The sequence below is a fragment of the Lemur catta genome, chromosome 20 (genome assembly GCF_020740605.2).
Source record: "Lemur catta isolate mLemCat1 chromosome 20, mLemCat1.pri, whole genome shotgun sequence".
Taxonomy (NCBI): Eukaryota; Metazoa; Chordata; class Mammalia; order Primates; family Lemuridae; genus Lemur; species Lemur catta.
The window spans coordinates 8952093-8967579 of NC_059147.1; the positions used below are offsets into that span (position 1 = coordinate 8952093).

Here is a 15487-nt window from a genome sequence, read left to right on the forward strand (position 1 = left end):
ATTTAGGGTAGTGGTGATCTCTGGGAAGGAATAAGTAAATTGGATGTGAGAGAACTACTTCCTTCCAACTATAGTAGTTCCTTTAATAAAAACTGAGCAAATATGGAATATGTGAACATGAATAGTAGCAGTACTTTTTTGTATTTTTAAAATATTTCACAACAAAAATCTCAGAGAAATACAATAAAATGAATTCAGCTATCTTGCACAGGGACCCCCAATGGCTAACCTAATCCATCTTATTAGTAAAATCAATTTTGAAAAGCAAGAGACCAAAACCATTTTTATTTCAAAAAAATATATAACCTGTTTTGAAACAAAAAAGAAATCAGAACTATTACTCTTAATTTGGGATACAGAATTATTAGGTATTTGGGGGAAATTGTTTTAATATGTGCAAAACCATCATCTTGACTTGTAATTGGGTCAGTATTATTAGTATTTTAAAATATTTTAAAGATCTCTGTATAACCTGTACAGACCTCAAAAAGTCTCCAGAAATTTCTTTCATTGAAAAAAATCTTTCAAATTGCGTATCTTTATACAAATTGCTCCTGACTTCACATGTCCTTCTCATTTTAACAGGTCTGTCAGCTCCTGTACCCCGGGGTCGGAAAGGGAAGAAAGTAAAGACTCAAACGAGCTCATTTGATATACAGAAAGCAGAATGGCTTCGAAAATATAATCCTGAGCAGCTACTTCAAGATGAAGGCTACAAAAAACATATAAAACACCACTGTAATAAGTAGGTAGTAGGATATTTTGGATACAACTCTTTAAATGTTTACCTTTCTGAATTTATTAACAATCTTAAAGCATGCTGATTTTGAGTACAGAGACAGCATGGTCTAGTTCCAGTCCTAATCTTAATTTTATAAAGTATCCTTCAGCAAACATTGTACCTGTTTTCTCACTGTTTTTACCAAGAGATAGTAAAATTGCCTTCCAAGTGATCTCATTATATCTTGCTTTAATATGAAATCATAATGATTGTGAAGATTTTGGAGAAAACTTTTTTATATATGGTAATAATAAGATTCATTTAATCAAATAATTATTATTTTATTATGAAAAATCTGTATATAAATTCCTTCCTAATTTTATCCCCATGGATGAATTTTTTTTTTAATCATTAATATCTTTGTGCCTTTTAATTTATTTTCCCTTGTTTTTAGGGTTTTGCTTCGTGTAAGAATGCTGTATTATCTAAAGCAAGAAGTCATTGGAAGTGAGTGTCAGAAAGTATTTGATGGAGTTGATGCAAGGTAAATTAAATTATTTATTTATTTATTTATTTATTTATTTTTATGGGGACATGGTCTTGTTGTGGTCCCCAGGCTGGCCTCAAAATCCTGGGCTCAAGCAGTCCTCCTTCCTCTGCCTCCCAGGTAGCTGGGACTACGGGTACACACAACCCCACCGAGCTTAAATAATATATTTATTTTTCAGTAACATGATGAGGCACGAATTATATGATCAGAATATTGTATATTATTAGGTGGCTCCTTATTCAGTGAAATTTTCAACAAGGAAAATCCATCAAACTTAGGAATTAGCCCTTTCCAATTTGTTGCCTTTCTTATATTACTTTCATCTTTGGCCTGTCACTAAAAGTCATAACATAACAACAGTAGTAGCAGCAATATTAAGAGTGACATCTAACCTATATGCCATTAAAGCAGACACAAATTTAATAACTGATTCATTCCTTCCTACAGAAACACTTTTTGAGTACTCACTAGGCACCAGGCACTGTGAAGTACTAGGAATACAAATACAAAACACAACCTTTATCCTTAAGGAGTTTATGGTCTCAGTGAGGAGGAAATAGACAAACAAAACTACAGTGCAATGTAATAAGTGCCTTGTTGTATGTATAGGTTACCAGGGAGGTGCCACTAGGAGTTTTCTATTTCTGATCTCATCTTGCCTCTTAATACTACAAAGTAATCTTTCCCAAATTTCTTCTCCGTTCTCTATAAGTGTCTATTTTCTACAAGTGTCTATTTTGAAAACCTCTCTCCCTCTGTACACGTTAAACCCACTGCTCAACCCCCCCATTCTCAGCAACTGATAATCCCTCTGTGTAAGCAAGTCATCAAGCAGAAATTCCTTCAGCTTCCTGCCACCAGTCTAAAACTTAACTCTTCTGTGCTCATTCTTTTCTTCTTCCTTCCTATTACAGTGGAAGAAGTTTTATGGTGACTGACTTCTCTATCCATATATGAACCATTCAGCAGCCTGGTCTCTCAGTTCCTTGACCTTTATCTGTAGTCATCTTTCTTTTTCTCCCCACAACAGCCACATGCTCACCTCGTCATACGCTTGATCTTGCCATCACCAGGAACAGCTCTACTTCTCAAGTCTGAATTTTGATCACTACCTCTTTCCTTCCAACTCGCTTGAGTACTTCTCAAAATTCTCTAACCTCATCATGATGTCCCCACATCTCACCACTTAACTCACTCGCCACCACCACTTTCATGCCCCCTCTCTCTTCATTATTTAACCTGGATTCCATAGTGCAGCACTCTACTTACTAAGTAAAATCCTTAACTCCCTCTGCCTGCCTTTCCTTCTGTTCTACGTATCTGTCACAACCCCATCTCAGGTTAAACCCAAATATCCATTCACTTCTTGCCTGTACCTAAGCAGGTGAACATTTGTGGAGAAAATCAAGCTATGCTGAATGGACTCCCTTCAAATTTATGAGCATAGATCTCAAATGAGATTAAGCATAGACTGTTCAACCACTGTGGCTAGTAAATTCATTTTCCGACTCCTTAAGAGGACCATTTGGTACTTCTTTCCTCAAACCATCTTTCTACCCTGTCACCACTCTCCAATAATGACCTTGCTACATATATCCTGGGAAAAAATAAACACAATCAAACAGGCTACCTTCAGTTCTATCTCCGTATATGTCACCTAATCCTTTCTTCAGGATATAATAGAAATGTTCCTCCTCCTAAGGCAAACCTGATGCCTTGGAGCTTGTCTCTTCTTACCTTTTAAGGGCTTTTATAGTAATCTCCTTCCTTTCTTGGATCATTTCTTCTCCCTCTTTATTGGCTCATTCTTCTGACAGACAGACATGCATGCCTTAATATCATTCATTTAACAAAGAAAGGAAAAGAAACTCCCTTAATGTATCTCCTCTGTCGAATCCCTAGTCCAGGCCGGGCGCGGTGGCTCACGCCTGTAATCCTAGCTCTGGGAGGCCGAGGCGGGTGGATCGCTCGAGGTCAGGAGTTCGAGACCAGCCTGAGCAAGAGTGAGACCCCGTCTCTACTAAAAATAGAAAGAAATTATCTGGCCAACTAAAAATATATATACAAAAAAATTAGCCGGGCATGGTGGCTCATGCCTGTAGTCCCAGCTACTAGGGAGGCTGAGGCAGTAGGATCGCTTAAGCCCAGGAGTCTGAGGTTGCTGTGAGCTAGGCTGATGCCACGGCACTCACTCTAGCCCGGGCAACAAAGTGACACTCTGTCTCAAAAAAAAAAAAAAAAAAAAGAATCCCTAGTCCAAGCCACCATGATCTCATGGTCAGACTTTCGCAGTGGCCTCCTAATTGAGTCTTGTTGCCTCCACTTGTGCCTCTCTACAGCCTGTCCCTCATACAGCAGCCAGCATGATATTTCTAAAGTAAAAATCAGGTGATGGTATTCCTCTTCTTAAAGCTCTCCAGATGCTTCTCATTTCTGTTAGCATAAAATCCAAATTCCCTGTGGCCTACAAGGCCCTACGTAAGTCTGTGACCTCTTCTTACACTCTGTCTGTCCCTCACCTGCCATGCCCCTGCCACACTGGTATTTTTATTTCTCCAACACGTCAAGCTCAGTCTATGCTATTCCTCCTGGTCCGAATATTCTTTCCTCAGATCTTCCACACATCTGCCCCTTCAAATCATTCAGGTCCCAACTCAAGTCTTTCCTTCTCAGATAGGCCTTCCCTGCCCATCCCGTCTTAAGTAGCCCACCAGTCACTCGCTGCTACTTACCCTTATTTTATCTCATTCATAATGCTGATTGCTATTTAAAAATTACTTTTGTATCATCTTTCTCCTTCCACCCCAAGTTAAGCTGCTTGAAGTTAAGTATACCACCTGCCTTACTGATCATTATATTCTCAGCACCTAGAATAGGGGACATATGAAGCACTCAGTAAATACTTGTTGACTCATTGACTCCTTTGCCTTGGCCTGACTGGATCTGACCTGCTTATGATTTCCCAGGGACTGCCCTTGGTGGGTTATCCCTCCTTTCCTCCGTCTTTAATCTCTCCCTTCTGGCTTCTCGTTTGGATTTTAACATGTTTGCACCTCCTTCGTCTTAGCATACACACTCACACAGACACTTGACACTTGTGGCCCCAGTATCCCCTCAAACTACCGTGTTATTCCTCTCCTTCATTTCACAGGCAGACTGACTTTAGAAGTGTCAGTATTTGCCATCTCCTTTATCTTCCCTCCCGTTCTCTGTTTACTGCACTACAGTGCAGTTTCTGTCTCCTCACTCGACCACCCACTCTAAATATGATGGCTGTACCATCATGGTTACTCAGTTTACCTTTGTTGACCAAGTCCTTCTTTTAGAATGCTGCTGTGATACCATTCTCCTCTGGTTTTTCTGTTTAGCTTTCTGCTTGCTGATTTTTAGGCTCCTTTTCCATCTCTCTTAAATGTTAAAGAATATTCACATGGGCCCTTTCTTCTTGTCACTTACTCTTGCATGTTGTCATCTCTGTGGCTTCAATTTTTGTCTGTATGTTGATATTTTCCAAATCCCTATCTCCGTCCCTTGCCTCTCGCATGAACTTAAGATCCATATTTCACAAATGCGCTGTGATTAATTAATTAGTCTCGACTTCAGTTCTTTAAATTCTTGCTGGAATATTTTCTTTCCCCTTTCCCCCCTCGTCCACTCCTCCCTCTTGCTCAACTGACATTGACTCAGACTTTAGTGACCTCTCAAGTCTGGGTTAGGTACATACAGATACACTGTCACAGCACCCATCACATATTATTGCAGGTACCTCTTTATAAAGGCAGGGGCATGTCTGTCTTAATTTATTACTGCCATTATTGGCACATAGCGAGTGCTTGTTTAAGTATCTTTTGAATGAATGTTCTAGTCTGGGGAAGTCAAAAGAGGCTTCATGCAGGAGATGCCACATGAACTAAGTCTTTAAAACAGAAATCAACAACAGGTACACATCCACCTTATTATATCTTTTTCCCCAACAGTTCACAGACACCTAACGTGCATGTAGCACTTACACTTGAACCAGGAGTTATGTACTGATTGCCTTTCCTCTTAGCAGGAAAACTGACTGCCTCAGATGATAATCACAATGTTTTGAACTTTGAGTGCCACCTGGTGGTTGGCAAAGGGAATTATCTGACCCACTTTCTTTCCCCCCTCTGGGATTCTATCTCCAATCTTCTTTCCTCTTTTTATTATCTTTCAGTGCTAATGGTTTGTTTAGTTCTAGTTAGGAATCCATTCAAAAATATTTCCTTTAACTGTATTTCTCTTCATCTCTCTTTTCCAACTTTGCCGTATCACAGAAAATCATTCTTTTTCTGTTTTTCTGCACTAAGCTTAAAAATATGTCAATTGTGATGCTTTTGTGTTAAAGCAAAATTAGATAAAATAAGGTAGGTGTTCATTTAAAGTGCTTACGAATTACTTTAGAATCTAAAGAAAGATCTCTTCATCCACATCCTCAGATTCCTTGGGTTAAAAACTTTTTCTTCTAGCAAAACGTGTGAAAAATAAAAAGTGAATTCTTATTCATTTTTTATTTACTTTATAAATCTTATAATTTTTTTTATTGCCAGTGTGTTCTATCTCAACCATATTAGTGGTTAAATATTGGGTTCTTGTCCTAGTCTAGAAACATGTTGATCATTTATCAGTTGATTTTTATATGAAAATTTATCTTGAGTTTCCAAAGACAACCAAATTATAAATAAACTTTTGCCACATAACTTAATTATAAATAGGAAATTCCCAGTTTCTTCAAATCTGTAGATCTTTGTTAATAACTTGTGAAATTATGGTACCAAGACAAAGAGATGAGATTCCACTTAGTATTACTTTGTATAATTTTTTTATTATATATGATTCTTTGAAAATCATAATTCATTCATATCAAATAGGGAAATTCTCAACTGTAGTATTTGATTTTCTGCAGTAATTTGCCCTATCCAGTCTCTGCCTTTTCATTGTTGAATATAAGAAAATGTAAATATATATATAAATGAATGATACTTATTTGGTAATGATTATCAGACATTAATGTTAGGCTAAAGGAGACAATGGCTTAAATCACTATGGTAAAAAATGAATATTTCACTCCTATACATGACATCTTTATCTCTTTAGAGATATTACTTGCAAAAGGTTTCTGGGAAAATAATTTCAAGTGATGAGCAAAGAAAAAGAATATTATGTTTGCAAAATTGCCAGTGCTGTGGTTATTTCTTACTCATAGAAACAGCCAAATTACCAAAGCCTTATGGATTTATTATTTTAGTCTTTAGTACTTTATTTTGTTGTTATTTTATGGCACAGTATTATTTATATACAGCATAATAATAGCACTTGAGTCTTTTAATCAGATTATGAATCCAACTTTGCCATTTTCAGTGTGATTTTCTTAGCAGTAGTAGTCTAGGGGAGGCATTACTGGTTTTGCAGCCTAAAGCTTTTCATTTACCCTTTTAGGGCCTCACTGTCATCATACGCATAATGAAATATCTGAACCAGATGATTTTTGCCAAGTTGTTGGGCGAATAAGTCTCTGCTTTCCAATAGAATCCTTTGTCTATAAGTAAAGAAAATCAGTGGAAAGAATAAGAGTCTTTAAAAGAATTGTGTAGTAAACTTTGTTGGAACTTACTTCTTCTGTTCAGCTTAACAATATTAGTTCATTCTATGATATCTTTGTTGTAATTGTGCAATTTTATAATTTTAATTGCTGATAATTATGGAAATTTTTTAAAATTAATGAAATAAAATCCTAACCTCTTTTTCCTAAAAGCCACAGTGCTTTAACAACTAGATAAAATTTTGCCTCCTTTTTAACTCATTTGTAGTAATTCATAATGCTGTATAATTTTTTTTAAAGTGACATTGATGTTTGGGTACCAGAACCAGACCACTCAGAAGTTCCTGCTGAGTGGTGGGACTTTGATGCTGATAAGTCACTCCTTATTGGAGTTTTTAAACATGGTAAGCAAGTAGTAAGGTACGTGAGATCCCCTTCTAAGTATAATGTAATTCAGCTGGTTCTCAGTATATTTATTTCCACTTACAACTTTATTCCATTAACAGCTGTGTCATGTGTATAGCATTGAAAACATACACTACCAAACTGTATCTGTCAGTCACTACATTTCCTCATGAGAGTAGCATATGTAACTTCATCTCCTGAAAGTCTCACACAACTTCCTCTCCCAGGAAGAGTTCTTAACATGAAATGTGTGTGTGTGTGTGTGTGTGATCAGATTATCCTATTTTTTATATTAACTGATTAATGTAAAATTTTAGGGATACATATTACCAGATAATATAATATTTGTGATAATTTTTAGAAAACATACTTAACCTATATCATTTTAATACATGGTCCCTTTAGTCTAGGAATATCATGTACCGTAAATATAAGGAATGTTTATGTTTACATACCTTTCTTCTTTTTACTTTTGTAATTGGTGATGCTTCCAGGTTATGAAAAATACAACACTATTCGAGCAGACCCAGCATTATGCTTCTTGGAAAGAGTGGGGAAACCTGATGACAAAGCAGTTGCTGCGGAACAGAGAGCAAATGATTATATGGATGGGTATGCACATTTCGGAGGCATGAATTCTCCATATTTCTCTGTCTTCTATGCAACATCAGCATATTCTATGTTGGTGGTATTTATCTTTAAATGATGTAGCAGTAAGAGAATTGGAGTTTACAATCCAAAAGAGCTAATGATATTCTAATTAGTTAGTGCTTATCCAACAGAGTATGATCAAGGAATAGACTGGACCTGCCCACATGTGTTCTTTTTGATGAGTTCTTAATTTTTTCATTCAGCAAGTCTATCATAGCCATTAAGTTTGTAAAATTCTAGGGGCATTGGGGGAAAAAGAAGGGAAAAGATATTACGGTTGAGAAATGTGATGTTCTTCCTTATATATTCATCCCTTGGTATCTGTGGGGAATTGGTTCCAGAACCTCCTGCAGATACCAAAATTCGAAGATGCTCTAGTCCCTTATATAAAATGGCATAGTATTTGCATATAACCTATGCATATACTCCTGTATACTTTAAATCATCTTTAGATTACTTATAATACCAAATACAATGTAAATACTATTAAGTAGTTCTTATGTAAATTGTTTAGGAAATAATGACCAGAAAAATCTGTACATGTTCAGTACAGACACAGTTTTTTTTAATATTTTGATCTGCAGTTGGTTGAATTCATGGATGTGAAACCCACTGATAGGGAAGGCCATCTGTACCTGATTTAAGGCCTTACATAATCTTTCTTTTCTGACCAAAAGAGAAAAGTAAGACACATGTGGAGGTTAATAATAGCACATTTAAAAGTAAACTTTGGAGTAAGGATATGTTAGAACTAGCTTTCTTCTTACTTGTTATATAATAGTCTTCATGCTGTGGCTTAGGCTTCTCTGGCTAGAAAACAGAGACTTCAGTTTGACCTTTAAAACAAATAAAAAATTCCTCCAATAAGACTCCATTTGTTTGTCCTGTCAAGAGAAATTTTAAGTCTATTACAATAATGATAGCATTTGTTGATATTTTACCAGGGATGTGGAAGATCCAGAATACAAGCCTGCCCCAACCATCTTTAAAGATGATATAGAGGTATGCTTTGGATCATATTTTTAAATCCTCAATTTTAGGTATTCTTTGATTTCTTTTGTTTGTTTTTGTATGTTTTTCATTTTTATTACATATAAATCTTCTATTCGTCAGATTAGCTAGGTAAGTGATCAGTGGGTTGACAGATGTCACAAATAATCATGCAGAAATTCTCCTGATCTCTAGATAAGACGGAGGCTGATTTGGACATGTGGATGGGGTGGGGTTTGCCCACATGCTGCACTTCTTAGAGCTAAGAAACAGTGTCCTGGGGCAAACTCCCAAAGCAGAGTGAGAACTAGATAGTAAAGATACACAGCAAGAGACAGAACCTATACCTACATGAAGAGGTTTGAAATAGAGGGTAGAGCCTAGAAGAATTCTGAGCTGCCAAAGCATAGTTCTAAGTGCTCTGTTTATAGAATGTCAAAAGGTAGAAGAGTTGGATGAAAATTCAGAAAATAACCTGTGGAGTGGGGAAAAAGATGTTAAAGGAGTTGAGGAATTTCTATAATACTTATGAGAGCATGGTAAAAGACCAGATGATGCTATAGCTGTCAGGTAGGGTTTGCTGGTCTTGGTAGCTAAGGGGCTTGGATATTGATGCCTATATGAGGACAAGAGACAAGGCTTACTCCAGTGTCTGGGCAGTGAGAACGGAAATCCTATATAAGGTTAGGACTCTCAAAGGCCAGTACTTTCTGATAAACAGCACAGAGAAATAACAAGGAAATCTATCTCATCATGGGCTCTGGGTAGGAAAAATACTGTCTTGCCTGAGAATTTATAACCATAGCCCTGCCTTTTCTTGAATTCATGGTTTGATTCTTTTATTTCATCTGCGTGGTCCAGTAGCCCTCATTGTAACATAAAAAGGAGTCCATCCTTGGCTGGTAATATACCTGAGGTGCCTGGTATAAACAAAAAGGGAAAAAGAAAAAGAACTCTAGAAGAAAAAATTCAATTCAGATTATGCAGGAGTCCTAAAGATGAAGCCCTACATAAAATGAAGACAGAATCCAAAATTTAAAAATGTATGCAGAACAGTTTACCATGAGTGAATCTTACCATACAATAAAGAACAGTATTAGACCCCTGAGAACTTCTGATAATTTATCTATTGAAATAAAAAATAAGTAAATTTTTAAATGATTAAATACATTAAAGAAAGAAACAAGAACACAGGAAAAGATAATGATTTTAAAAGACTAGGAAGATGTGAAAAAGAATTATATGTAACTCTAAAAATGGAAAATACATTTATTTATTGACATTTAAAACTCAACAAATAAATAGCTTAACATACTGCTGGAGAAGCAGATTAAACACAGTTCATGAGAGAAGAAATGATTTGGAAAACATATAAGGAAGTTATCCATAGTGTAGTGTGATGGATCAGTTTGGCCCAATCAGGAGAGAGAAATCACGATGTAAAGAATTATTAATTAAAATAGGGGGATTGGAGTAATGAGCAATTGGCTAATAAAAAGTAAAGAGAACGCTAACAAATATAGGAGAATCATATAAAAGGAGCATCCACCACTCTTAGGGCTGAGGTAGAGCACCCAAGGAAGAGCCCCATCCCCACCATGGCCAAAATGCAGACTTGACTGGGAGGACATAGCTGTGTCTCACTGGATGACAGAAGAGTTGCTGTGCTGCCACACCGGTACAACTCACTGAACTTACACCCTCTGGAACATGTGGGAAATCTGCCCTCCAAGGAAGCTTTTCCTGGCAAAGTGTCGTACTGGAAGCACTGCATTACAAAACTGCCCAAGGGAAGGTTGCCGGGCAAAGCTCCTGGCCAGTCATTGCTAAAGAAGCTGCTCACATGGCAGGAGCCTAGGCGCTAGAGAAGCAGCCTATGCTGTGGGAGCTGAGCAGCAGAGGAGCTCACTAGAACCAGGAATTAAAACCCTTTTCCTCCTGCAGTGTCTCTCCAGTGTCCTCTGCTGACAAAGCTTAACGTCACATTGACTGTCAGAGGAAAAAACATGTAAAGAGCTCAGATCTTTTTCCTTAGAGCAGGCAAAAGGTTGGAGAGGTAATAAATTTGGAGCAGAGAGGCAATAAACCAATAACCTGTACAATGGATTTTGTGTGTGTGTGTGTATGTATATATAAAATTTAGAAACAAGGAGGATAGCATGATAATGTCTGGCATGTATCCAATAGGTGTTCTAGAAGAAGAGACTACAGAGAATAAGAAAGATGTACTTTGAAGAGATATCAGCTGAGAATCTTTCAGACATCATGAAAAACATGAAACCTCAGATTCAAAAAATAAAATAAACCTTGGCAGGATAAAATAAAACTAAATCCACTCCAAGAAACATCCTGGTGGATGGCAGATACACCAAAAAGGAAATGATAATACAGGCAACCAGAGAAAAAGAACTACTTACAAAGGAATAGGGATAATTCTAACTTCAGGCTTTTTAAAAACAGCAGTGGATGGCCGGGCGCGGTGGCTCACGCCTGTAATCCTAGCTCTGGGAGGCCGAGGCGGGTGGATCGCTCGAGGTCAGGAGTTCGAGACCAGCCTGAGCAAGAGTGAGACCCCGTCTCTACTAAAAATAGAAAGAAATTATCTGGCCAACTAAAAATATATATACAAAAAAATTAGCCGGGCATGGTGGCTCATGCCTGTAGTCCCAGCTACTAGGGAGGCTGAGGCAGTAGGATCGCTTAAGCCCAGGAGTTTGAGGTTGCTGTGAGCTAGGCTGATGCCACGGCACTCACTCTAGCCCGGGTAACAAAGTGAGACTCTGTCTCAAAAAAAAAAAAAAAAAAAAAAAACAGCAGTGGAAACTAGTAAAAGTTGCTAAACTTCTGAATATAAAATAATGTTGCAATTCCTAATTGAAGATGCTCTGTTGACAGATAAAAACTGATTCTACAGGACAAGCAAACTGTTTAAAGGCTGAAAAAGAAAAGATTTGTAGGTTGTCTAATAGCCAAACATGAGAATAAATTATCTGAGAGTTGATATAAGAAAGAGAAAAAAACACACTTGGTTAACAGTAAAACCTAGAGCATACTCAGTTAGAGGAAGGGTGGAGGAAAAGAAACTGGCTTACAAGTGTCATAGAAAAGGAAATAATTTAAGTAAATAATGACTGGCCTAAGTTTCAAACTCAACAGAGAAGTGTGAAAGGGTGAGAATGGAGAATAGGTAATTAAGTTTTATTTTTGCTAAATTATTTAAAATTCTATTGCAAAAAAGTTCTCTATTATAAAGAAGTTTGGTTCTCTTTTCCTTTTCTATGTATCTTCACCCACTTACCCTATGACGAATTTCTATTTTCTTTTAAAAGGATGATGTTTCCTCACCAGGAGATCTTGTTATAGCAGATGGAGGTAAATTGCATTTACTTCTTTACTACTAAAGTATTGTAAATTCACATTGTAATCATCTATGAAATCAATTTTTAAAAATGTGTTCCTTCCTAATGACTTAAGAAATGTTTTGATTGTAGTTAAGTTGGGATAAATTTAATACAGAAGGCATCAATTAGAAGAGTTTACAGTATATAACTTCTCATTGATTCAGTTTGGTTTTTAATTTGTTTACATTCAAGTATTGAGTTTGTGCCAGCCAGCATGATGTATCAGACCTGGAAATCTAAGAGTTGTATTTTCTGTGCACATGAAATTCCCTTTAAATAGATAACATTGTGGCTCTTTATTCCACTGTGTCCTACTTACTTTGAACTGCCTTTAAAGTTTGTTATGTATTCTAGAGCTGTAATTAAAAGAAAACTTTTTTTTATGATGAAAAATTTGGTTGTTTTTATCCCACATAATCAGATTGAAGAAAAAAAGTTTCAAATTAGAGAAATTTATCTACTTTTGTGACCTTCATACAGCATCTCTTTAGTTTTGGTTTTTTTTTTTTTTTTTTGAGACAGAGTCTCACTCTCTTGCCTGGGCTAGAGTGCCGTGGTGTCAGCCTAGCTCACAGCAACCTCAAACTCCTGGGCTCAAGCGATCCTCCTGCCTCAGCCTCCCAGGTAGCTGGGACTATAGGCATGCACCACCATTCCCGGCTAATTTTTTCTATTTTTAGTTGTTTGGCTGATTTCTTTCTATTTTTAGTAGAGACGGGGTCTCGCTCTTGCTCAGGCTGTTCTCCAACTCTTGAGCTCAAGCGATCCTCCCGCCTCAGCCTCCCAGAGTGCTAGGATTACAGGCATGAGCCACCACGCCTGGCCCATATCTCTTTAGTTTTTAAAATTATTATTATTAACACGAGTTTCTTTAAATATAGATGGTCAGCTGATGGAGGGTGATAAAATTTATTGGCCTACTCAGTCTGCTTTAACCACACGTTTGAGGCGTCTCATCACTGCATATCAGCGTACTAATAAAAACAGACAAACCCAGCAGATACAGCCAACTTTCTCAGTGCCTGCCAGTGTAATGCAGCCTCTTTATGAAGAAGCCACTCTAAATCCTAAAATGGCAGCCAAGATAGAAAGACAGCAGAGGTAAGACAATAGATATTTAGATATATTTTTAATATGTATTAATAGTATCTAAATATAGTCGTTCATTCTAAAGGCTGTCAGGGTGTAATTATCATGCTTTGTGAAAAACGTAAACCAGCTTGTATGTGTGCTTTGTGCATACATACACATATACTTACACACTTATGTGTGCATAAGTATGGTAAAACTTACAAAGATTATTGCATCTTATAGTTATTAGCCATACTTTAATCATTCTTTGTCATGTTTAGGAAAGCTGAAATGTTAAAAAAGGAAGGTGCAGAGCAAACTCAAGAATTGAATTATCAGTAGAACAGAAGTTTAAATTATATGAAATAAATTCCGCTCTATTATATTTTACATTAAGACCTTTATGAAATATAGGAATGTATGGAAGGCAAGTCCAACTCGGCTTTATATGGAAGGATGAGGCCAGGAACTACTGATGTGAAAGGGAACAAATTACAAGAGACTTGTTAAGAAGACAGGCAAACTTCTCTCATCTTAAAGCTTTAACTTCTTAAAAAGGATAGAGTACATGGAAAAGAATAGCATGATTAGCAATAACCTGGCCTCTTTGTTAAACCTGAGTCCTTGGATATTCTCTAGAAGATAAATCATTATTCATTTGCTGCACATTGATTGTGGCCACAATTTAGTTAATATGAAACTTAAGATTTTAGCTATCCTAGCCTCAATTTTCAAATAATACTACCTGTGTAAATATACTGTTTTGGTTATCTATTGTTATGTAACAAACTACTCCAAAACACAGTGACTTAAAACAGCATTAATTTTTTATATTTCTTGATTCTGTGAGTTGACCAGGGGGCTCTTCTGTTTTATATGCTGTTGGCTGGATTTCTGAGATAGCTGGAAGACTCAAAGTAGCCTCACTCACATGGCTCGCCGTTAGTGCTAACTGCCAGCTAGGAACTGAGATCCAAGAGAGATCATTCCAAACAGCAAAGGCAGAAGCGGCAGATTTCTTAAGGCCCAGTCCCAGCAGTTACAAAGTGTCACTTCTGCCACTGACTGAAGGTCAGAAAAAGTCACCGGGCCAGCCCAGATTTAAGGGAAAGGGAAATAGATTCCACCTCTTAAGGGGAAGAGTAGAAAAGAATTTGTGGCCATCTTTAACGTACTACACACATTTTCCCTCAGTCTGTCAGATCTGGATTAATCTTCCTAAAATACTAGTTTTATCATGGCATTTGATGATGACTCCTTATTTAGTACAGGTATAAAGTCCTAGGTACCTAAGTTCCTCAGTTTAGGTTTTAGCTTGCATTTCTAACTTTACTACTATTCCCTCAGCCAGAATGTCCTACTTATTCTTAACTCAATACCCTAGCTTATGTTGTTCCCATCACCTAGAGTACCCTTCTTCCTACCTGTTAGTTCACACCTAGCCCATCCTTGAGCGCAGCACCTGGCCCATTTCCTGTATTCATTTTTTTTAACCAGTCAAGCCCACAGTATTCCCTCCATTTTCTGTACTCATATAGTGACTTACCGAAATAATCATTCATTTGTCACAACAATATAAGATATTGTAATGACATTCATCTTTTCTACGTCTTATCTTTCTAAGTTGTAAATACTTTTATGGTAAGCACTGTCATATTTTTGTGTGTGTCCTATGTAATTTCAATTAATCTTTTCCAGTTTTATTGTCATCACTGAAGGTTTAATTTAAACTTTACTGCTTTCCCAGGTATTTTTTACAACCTCATTACGTTAATCTTCTTAATGTATCACTATGATAAAAATGGCCTGTTAACATTTTTCAAAGGTCTTTCCCATATGCTTTTTCCCATTTACACAACAATCCTATAAATTAAGCAAGGAAAAGTTTCTACAAATAGTGTGAGGTTTGGAGATCTATGGTGTATGATACTAATATTACCCTCTTAAAGTATCAGGAGCTTGCACCTGAAGAGAGATTACTAAATGATTAGCAATTAGAACATTTCCTAATATCACCCAAACCTTATCTTACTTTGTCTCCAATATGAGCCATATTCTTGTCAATCTGGAATACTCATCATCCCTCGAAAATGCAGAGTACTTCTCTTTGCTCATTCTGTGCTCTCTTCCTA

The 15487-nt window shown here is 36.8% G+C and overlaps 1 protein-coding gene across 7 annotated transcripts in view; it reads left to right on the forward strand.

Annotated features, from left to right (window-relative positions):
• CHD9 (chromodomain helicase DNA binding protein 9) overlaps positions 1-15487 on the forward strand; it is a 230199-nt gene that overhangs the window by 181663 nt on the left and 33049 nt on the right. For all 7 annotated transcript variants that reach the window (XM_045533756.1, XM_045533761.1, XM_045533759.1 and 4 more), the window contains 7 exons: positions 586-745; positions 1176-1265; positions 7138-7241; positions 7737-7854; positions 8838-8895; positions 12213-12255; positions 13166-13385. In XM_045533756.1, the coding sequence (XP_045389712.1) occupies positions 586-745; positions 1176-1265; positions 7138-7241; positions 7737-7854; positions 8838-8895; positions 12213-12255; positions 13166-13385 (793 nt within the window). The remainder of the gene's footprint in view (positions 1-585; positions 746-1175; positions 1266-7137; positions 7242-7736; positions 7855-8837; positions 8896-12212; positions 12256-13165; positions 13386-15487) is intronic.